At 50.7% G+C, this 8,054-nt stretch overlaps 3 protein-coding genes across 3 annotated transcripts in view; 1 reads left to right on the forward strand and 2 right to left on the reverse strand.

Moving 5' to 3' along the window:
• Positions 1-156: 156 nt before the first annotated feature.
• LOC108249593 (ras-related GTP-binding protein C) lies at positions 157-1,578 on the reverse strand (the record flags this gene model as incomplete). Its single annotated transcript, XM_017439072.3, is given in 4 exon segments — positions 157-271; positions 445-644; positions 822-1,025; positions 1,363-1,578. Coding segments are annotated over 4 exon segments (702 nt in total), but the record flags the coding sequence as incomplete, so codon positions are not given.
• A 226-nt stretch (positions 1,579-1,804) lies between these two features.
• On the forward strand, positions 1,805-5,752 carry ppt1 (palmitoyl-protein thioesterase 1 (ceroid-lipofuscinosis, neuronal 1, infantile)). Its single transcript, XM_017439070.3, has 10 exons — positions 1,805-1,943; positions 2,529-2,650; positions 3,341-3,450; positions 4,009-4,136; positions 4,214-4,284; positions 4,700-4,802; positions 4,879-4,966; positions 5,036-5,134; positions 5,271-5,342; positions 5,423-5,752. Exons 2-10 carry the CDS (start codon positions 2,536-2,538, stop codon positions 5,543-5,545), a joined length of 909 nt encoding a protein of 302 aa, XP_017294559.1. The 5' UTR covers positions 1,805-1,943; positions 2,529-2,535; the 3' UTR covers positions 5,546-5,752.
• The window catches only part of cap1 (CAP, adenylate cyclase-associated protein 1 (yeast)), a 12,429-nt gene continuing 10,126 nt past the window's right edge, over positions 5,752-8,054 (reverse strand). Inside the window, exons 7-13 of the mRNA XM_017439068.3 lie at positions 7,789-7,894; positions 7,354-7,522; positions 7,103-7,281; positions 6,900-7,023; positions 6,712-6,794; positions 6,491-6,634; positions 5,752-6,295 (exon numbers count right to left, since the gene is read on the reverse strand). Coding sequence (XP_017294557.1) covers positions 6,212-6,295; positions 6,491-6,634; positions 6,712-6,794; positions 6,900-7,023; positions 7,103-7,281; positions 7,354-7,522; positions 7,789-7,894 — 889 coding nt within the window. The 3' untranslated portion in view covers positions 5,752-6,211. The remainder of the gene's footprint in view (positions 6,296-6,490; positions 6,635-6,711; positions 6,795-6,899; positions 7,024-7,102; positions 7,282-7,353; positions 7,523-7,788; positions 7,895-8,054) is intronic.

The raw sequence follows: 8,054 nt of genomic DNA on the forward strand, positions 1-8,054 counted from the left end.
GGGAGGAGAACCCAGGACTGAAACACAGGCGGGGAGGAGAACCCAGGACTGAAACACAGGCGGGGAGGAGAACGCAGGACTGAAACACAGACGGGGAGGAGAACCCAGGACTGAAACAGACAGACGGAACCTTTAAAGAAGTCAAATGAGACGTACAGAGATAAAAATGTTCAGCAGGTTCTCCAACGTGGGCAGCTGAGGAATGAGCTTCTGCACGACTTTACTGAAGGCCTCGAAGATGGAGTGGTCATAGATGCTGGTCAGGTAGAAGCTGAGGACAGAAAGGTCAGAGGTCACTTCCAACACGGCGTGTCCACATCCTTTATATCAGGTCTTTAATGTGAAAGAGCAGAACCTGTAAACCCAGGAACCTCCGTCCTGTGGAGCTGGACCAGAAGCGTACCTGTTGGGTTCTTCAGAACCTGTTCGGACTCGGGCCCTCACCTGAGGTGCAGCTTGTCCAGGTTGGCGTCTGCCAGCTCGTCGTTAGCTCTCTGATGGATGTCTCTTTGTGTTTCTATCTTGTGGTCGTCTGACAGTCCGTCCACTTTGTGGATGAAGACCTCGAAGTTGATGTCTGGGTTCACCTTGTAGGCCCTGGAGACAGTCAGATGTAGCCGGCCCAGAGCCTCCATGTAGTCGTCCTGTAACCGGAGACAGCAGAGACAGAAGTTCAAACATCTCGTCTCTGATCTGAGGACGTGAAGCTCAGGAGAACTGCAGAGAGGAGGAACAGGTGAGGAACCTGGGTTCTGAAGGATGTTCCTGAGGCTGAACATCTAACGAGGCTCAGAGACTTTAATAAACTTCTCAGGTCCTACCTGAGCATCGATGACAAAGATCAGAGCTCCGGTTCCTTTGAAGATCATCTCGCTGTCGAAGGTCGGGTCGAAGAAGTCCACCTGACCCGGAAAGTCCCAGATCTGAAAGTTAACAAAGGAGCTGCTGGAGATGTCGTCCTTGTAGATCTTGTTGGTGCTTTCCAGGAATAAAGTCTCACTGGGGGACATCTTATGGAAGACAACCTGGACAGAGACACAAAGATCTGTTTTCCACTCCAGGACCTTTTTCTGTGCCTTTCAAAATAAAACTACTGAATTTACAGGAAAAACAACAGATTTGTTTAGAAAAACAGGAACTAATAAAGAGGATAAAGAAAATAAAAAGTACTTTGGACACATCCTAATCTGACTTTCTGTAGAATTAAAGGAGGTGGATTTATCCATCCCAGCTCTGGGTGAAACACAGCCCCACACCATGACAGCACCTCCACCGTGCTTTACACTCAAACTGACAACAGTAAGTCTGGATCTCTGCAGAGCACATGAACGGCTGAAAGCGGTGCATCAGAGCTGTGTGGACCTTCTGGATTGAGGACTTGCCGCTCCTCCTGAGCCCCATTAGCAGGATCCTGGGTCTGCCAGCCGAACCGTTCTCCTCCAGGTCCGGGTCCGGATCCTCCACTCCGTAACCAAAGTTTTTAGGAAACGAACCCACGACACTGTAGCTGCTGCTCAGGTTCGGCTCTTTGTACTGAACATTCATGTTGGACCTCAGAGTTCGGCCTGCATGAACCCCCGGTTCTTCGGAACCAAACGACCCAAACCAGAGCTTGCTGTCCGTAGCGGGGAGGTTCACACCTTAAAGCAGGTCGGGTCCGAACCTCAAGCGGTTCGACATATCGACTAACGAGCGGTTAAACACCAGAACCAGCCGCCAGGTTCGGTTAAACACCAGAACCACCCGCCAGGTTCGGTTAAATATCCGGCAGGTTCGGTTAATTCAGGAAATATGAAGTAAAAACACAGGAATGCTAACAAGCTAGCTTAGCTTTAACTCACACGACCCCGCCCCCTTCATCTGATTGGTTGGCTGCTCGCAGACGGAGTCACGTGACGCGCAGCTGAACGCTGAACACCCAAACAAGGAAGAACAGTAACGCGGTGAGTAATGTTTCTGAAGGCTTTATAACCTTTACATAAAAATATCAGCTTCTTTAAAATGATTTTCCTTGGTTTGATCTTTAATGAGATAAAGAGCCTGGTTTTACAGAATAAAACGTGTTTTATCTGGAGATAAATGTCCGCGTTGAGTCGTTTAGCTGAAGTGAGCTAATTAAAAAAAGAGGCAGAGCAGAAATCTTCTTCCTGTCGGGTTTTACCTCCAACTGCTTCAGAAACACCAAGAAAGGCTGACTCATCTTACTGACTCTGGACCTGCTCCTTCTCACTGAATTTAGACTTTTTACATGGTTTAATTGGAACAAAATAAGTTTAAACTGAAGACAGCCTCTTAAAGGAAGTGTAAAGCATAAAAACTCTGAATGCAGGTTTTTCTGTTGTCACCAGTGTTAGAAAAGGCTCATCCAACTCTTAGTTTATTAGAATAAAAATATCTACTACAGCTGAACATTTAAAGTGCAATAAAAGATAAAAATCTTGTAATTTGTGTTGTTTTTTTAAATCAGGTAGAAGAAAAACGACAGCTTTTAGCTGGTATTTGTGACCCTGGCGCATGTTTTCCATCAGTTTCAGGATGGCTGCTGTCCTCCTGGGTCTCCTCCTGGCTGCTCCGGTCCTGCAGGTCTCCTCCGGCCCGGTTCGTGTTGCCAGAAACGCCACGGTCCCGCTGGTTCTGTGGCACGGGATGGGTGAGTATTAAAGCCCCGATTCTGAGGGATCAGTGGGGACGGGGGACACTTGGACAGGTCTGCAGTCCATCACAGGGACACAGGGACAAACAAGACACGTTCTCATCACACCAGGTGTTAGAGTTAGCAGTTAACCCAACACGCCTGTTTTTGGGCTGAGAACATGGAAACTTCACCCAGACAGCTCCAGAACCTGTGACCTTTATGCTGTGGGGCAATAGCTGTAACCGCTGCTCAACTGTGCAGCCCGAGCTTTAAGAAGGTGCTTTCATAAAGTTATGAACACAGAAATCTGTTTACAGGAGGTTAAATCCGGTTTATTTTCTGATGCTTTGTGGCGTTTAAAGGACTTACATGATGATGATTAGGAGTTGTTGTTTGGAAGCAGAAGTGGAAGATGTGGAACTGAAACGTTTGCAGCTCAGAACTCGTGACAAACCTGAGCGGTGAGATCGACCCGTTCTGATCCAAACCAAACATCAGAGAACTGAAACTTCTCTGATTTAGGTCAAAAAACAAACTAAAAACCAGGTTTGTTAAAGATTTTTCCAGGAGAAAGTCAGGAGGTCCAGATGTTGTCAGAACCTCAGCTGGTTTTATTTAACATTAAACTGAAGAGGTTCTTTGAAACAAATAAAATCACTGATCAGAAGTCAGTAAAATGATTTATTTGAGAAACGTGTCCTGCAGGTGACAGCTGCTGCAACCCGTTCAGCATGGGCGCCTTGAAGAAGATCATCGAGGAGGAGATCCCTGGGATCTACGTGCTCTCACTGATGATCGGGAAGAACGTGGTTGAGGTATGCTGGAACATCTGGAAAGATTCCCTCTGATGGGTGGAATCGTTTCCTGAACAGGAAGTCTCGAGAGGCGGAGTTATTTCAGAGTTGACTTCCTGGAAAAACAATGACCGTGAGGATGAAACGGCCTCCGTGGTTCTGCAGAACCTCCCTGAGTCAGTGCTGTGTTGAGCAGCACAAACGGGCCGTCTCATGCAGCTTGAAGCAGTTTAAACGCTCCGGTTCTGAACCGAGGAGGCTTCAGAACCGGAGTCCAGCTGACTGAGCCGACACCAGCAGATCTGAAGGAAATCTCCTCCTGTTCTTATGAAATGAGGAAAAGTTCAAGAAGTTTCCTGAATAATCTCAGCTCCTGTGTTCAGGAAATGTCTCCGTCCCCTCTCAGCTCCTGTGTTCAGGAAATGTCTCCGTCCCCTCTCAGCTCCTGTGTTCAGGAAATGTCTCCGTCCCCTCTCAGCTCCTCGATTCAGGAAATGTCTCCGTCCCCTCTCAGCTCCTCGGTTCAGGAAATGTCTCCGTCCCCTCTCAGCTCCTCTGTTCTTGTGTCTCGTGGTGCAGGACGAAGAGAACGGGTTCCTCCTGGACGTGAACACTCAGGTGTCCATGGTGTGCCGTCAGCTGGCCCAGGACCCGAAGCTGCAGGGCGGATTCAACGCCATGGGCTTCTCCCAGGGAGCTCAGTTCCTGTAGGTGGTCCTGCAGAGAACCCAAGGTGGTTTCTGTTCGAGCAGCTCGCTCTGACTCCTCCTTCCTGTCCTTACAGGAGGGCCGTGGCTCAGCGTTGTCCCTCCCCACCGATGAGGACGTTGATCTCTGTCGGAGGACAGCACCAAGGTGAGCCCGACCAGAGAAACCAGAACACGGGTTTGTTTCAGGTCCAGTTGATGTGGAACGTTTCCAGATTCAGACTTTTTAAGGGTGCTAAAACAAACGCTTCCAAGCGCGATCGTGTCTGATGTTTTATTCTTACGTCCTGTCACTACGTCCTGCAGCGTCAGGAAAACCCAAGACCCAGTTCTGTTAGGAGCTCTAAACCCGGTCCTGTTAGGATCTAAACCCAGTTCTGTTAGGATCTGAACCCGGACATCATCCAGAGGTCAAACAGGAAGTTGGACTCTGACTGAACTGCAGTTTGAGTTTCAGGCATCAGTTTCTGCTGAAAGTCTGAGGTTTGATTTAAACTCTGTCAGTTGTTACAGAGCAGTGTGTGTGTGTGTGTGTGTGTGTGCGCATCCATCCATCCTCTCAGGTGTGTATGGGCTGCCCAGGTGTCTCGGGGAGACCTCTAAGATCTGCAACATTATCCGTGAGGTTCTGAGCAGGGCGGCGTACAGCGACCTGGTGCAGAAACAGTGAGTCCAACAGGAAGTTCTGGTTCGGTTCTTCCTCTGTGAGCCGGGCTCTTACAGGAAGTGTGTGTGTCGTCAGTCTCGTACAGGCCCAGTACTGGCACGACCCGCTGAACGACCTGTACAGGAAGTACAGCCTGTTTCTGGCCGACATCAACCAGGAGCGGGTCAGTACCGGCAGCCTGTGATTGGTTCTGTCATCAGGTCCGGTTAACCTGCCTGTGGTTCTGTTTCAGGCTGTAAATGAGACCTACAAGAAGAACCTGCAGCAGCTGGAGAAGTTTGTGATGGTGAAGTTCCTGCGGGACACGGTGGTGGACCCGGTTGATTCTGAGGTAACCGGTCCGGGATCAGTTTAATGTAGGGAAGCAGCAGAGGTTCTGGACCGATCTGCTGCTCATCAAATGTTACTGTTTTAACTCTCTGCAGGTTGAATCAGAATAATTCTGGTGAAATCTTTTCTGTCCTCAGTGGTTCGGCTTCCTGAAGGCGGGTCAGGCTAAAGAGACGGAGACTCTGCAGGAGAGCGTCCTCTACAAGGAGGTAAACCTGTGAACTCCGGTGATGAAGAGTTCATCCCGACCTGAATCGTTTGGTGACTCCAGCACCTTCCGTCTCTGCAGGACCGTCTGGGTCTCGCCGCCATGGACAAAGCGGGGAAGCTGGTTTTTCTGTCCGCTGACGGAGACCACCTGCAGTTCCCCGAAGGCTGGTTCCACAAAAACCTGCTGCCTTTTCTGAGGTAGAACCGCAGCAGGAAGCTCCACGTTCTCTTTGCACTGATTGTAGCATGATCATTTTATTTTTCTTCCTGCCGTTCGAACAGAATGTTCTGGATCTGAGCCGGTTCTAATCAGGTCAAACTGTTTGCTGAAAGGTTTTAAACTTTGGGTTTATTTTTAATCATTTAACTGTGAAAATCTTTTATCCCAATAAAGACAAAACTCCTGTGAGCTTATTGCAACATTTTAATGATTCTGCTTTTGGACCCAGAAATAAAAAGGTGAGATTTTTACAGGAGGATGAAGGTGCAGCTTTCAGTCTCTGACGTGGAATGTTTCTAACGCTCGGGAATGTCCTGCAGGGGATTATTCGATATGATGCTTCAGCAGGAAATTGTATAAAATGGAAGAAGAGGCGCCTGATTGGCTGCAGAGAATCTAATCTATAGCTCAGCTTAGCTCAGGTGTATCCAGACAACGACAGGTGGAGCTGCTCGCTGCTGAGTGGCTGGAGGATCTGCTCCAGAGAGCGAGCAGCCCTCTCATTGGCTAACAAAGGAACAGCTGCAGCTGCGATTGGCTGATAAGGTGGGGGGGAGGGGTTAACTGATGAGGTCTGAATCTCAGCCTACAGTGAAGGTTAGCTGGTGGGGGAGGGGGGTGATGCGGTGGAGGGGGCGTGGCCTGCGTCTATCCAGCGATCTCCGTTGCTGTGGTAACGAGTTTGTGACCATCCCAGACGGTCTTGAACTGCTCGGGAACAGGAAGCTCCGTCTGAAGGAAGAGACAGAATCAGCTGATCAGTCCGGTCGGATGAAGACAGAACATTTGATTCGTCACCTGGTCGGCAGGTGAGCTCAGGTTTTAAAAAGGAACTACTGAAGACTCGTTTTACAGAACGGGTCATATTTTATACAATGTAGACGTGATGAACACGGGCAGTTTTAACAGAATAAGAGCGGCACTCACAAACTCTCCGTCCTTGTTGGGGACCAGGATGTTCATCTCGGAGCTCTTGGCGCTGATGATCTCGCAGCTCAGGGAGTCTTTGCTCAGGTAAACATGGCAGCCGTCCGTCTTGTTGATGGAGATGGTCGGGATCTTCCCCAGAACCTGCAGAAAAATCTAACTGGTGAGCCCCGCCTCCCTCCCTCTGTGCAGACGCTGCTGCCGTCCGGCGCCGTTCTCACCTGAACCTTGACGTCCTTACAGTTGATCACGTCCACGATGCCCACCACGTCGTCGAACACCAGGCCCATTTTCTTACAGCTATCTGTCGGAGACACCAACCCGGTTAACTTCTACATCCCAGAGAAACATCCACATCCCTTTGAGAACCTGAACAGAACCGGGTCCGGTGGTTCTGGTGGCTTCTTACCGATGGTGATGGAGTTGATCTTGCCTTTGACCTGCAGGGTGCTCTGATTACACTTGAAGGCGTAGACCACCTGTTTGAGCTCCGTGTCCCGGATCACCAGGTCCTGGGCCCCCTCCTGGTTCTCCTGCAGCCCGGGAACACAAGCAGAACGTCAAAGAACCACAGAGACCCAGAGGGGAAACCGGACAGAACCGAGGACGCACCACTCTCCACTTCTTCCCTTCCAGCTCCAGAACCGGCGGCAGCTTGCGGGTCGGGGCGGCAGACGCAGCGGGTCGGGGGGTGGAGGCGAACGGTTTGGGTCCGCTACGAACCGGGGCGCCCTGGCTCCTCAGACCCGGGTTCTTGTGGGTCTTCTGGTCGTCTCCGACGTGTTTCAGGCCTGAAGCAGATGGTTGAGCAGATGAACTCAAACAGATTTAGAAACTAAAAACTTGAGTTTCAGCCCCCCCACCTTTAGTGATGTCGGCCCCCTGGTTGATGGAGGCAAACAGGGCGTTCCGGTTGTCGGCGTCACCGCCGCCGCCGCCAGCAGGTCCGCTCAGGTCCATGGGGGGAGGGGGGGGAGGACATCCGCCAGCCGGAGCGCTGGGGGGGGCTGCAGAGGCCGAGGCGACAGGACCCTGAGGAGGAACATTAAAATATTAAAACCAATCTGAGGAAGGAGAAAATCCTCAACTGAACTCAGGAGGGGGAACCTGAACGGGTCGACACAGATTTCAGGAGCTGGCTTAGACCTGGACCTGGACCTGGACCTGGATCAGGTTAGAACTAGACCTGAACCAGCACCAGGACTACATGGTTACAGAGTAACATCATCCTAGTTTCTCCTCCCTCATGTTTGGGTTTTAGGACCAATCTTCCATCACGTGTTGGGACTCGGACTCACGGTTCTGCTCCAGGTCAGTCCGGTGGTGTGGTGCTGCTTAATGTAGTTCTGCAGCTCGGTCCAGATGGAGACGTAGGCCTTCACCCAGTCCACATGCGTCTTGTCCCTGTGAGGACGAGAACACAAACTTCCCTCATTTTACTTTATTTCAAAAAGAACAGGAAACAGGAAGAGACACGCCGAGACGGGCCGCTGTGGGGGGGGACAGAGACCTGACGGGCCACTTCAGGGGGGGACAAGGACCCAACGGGCCACTGTGGGGGGGG

Source organism: Kryptolebias marmoratus, linkage group LG14 (assembly GCF_001649575.2).
Source record: "Kryptolebias marmoratus isolate JLee-2015 linkage group LG14, ASM164957v2, whole genome shotgun sequence".
Classification (NCBI taxonomy): domain Eukaryota; kingdom Metazoa; phylum Chordata; class Actinopteri; order Cyprinodontiformes; family Rivulidae; genus Kryptolebias; species Kryptolebias marmoratus.

Coding starts and splice junctions, on each gene's coding strand:
- ppt1 (XM_017439070.3), top strand. CDS start 2,536: ATGGCTGCTGTCCTCCTGGGTCTCCTCCTGGCTGCTCCGGTCCTGCAG. Junction 5,135..5,270: donor TGGACCCGGTTGATTCTGAG/GTAACCGGTCCG, acceptor TTCTGTCCTCAG/TGGTTCGGCTTCCTGAAGGC. Junction 5,343..5,422: donor AGAGCGTCCTCTACAAGGAG/GTAAACCTGTGA, acceptor CCGTCTCTGCAG/GACCGTCTGGGTCTCGCCGC.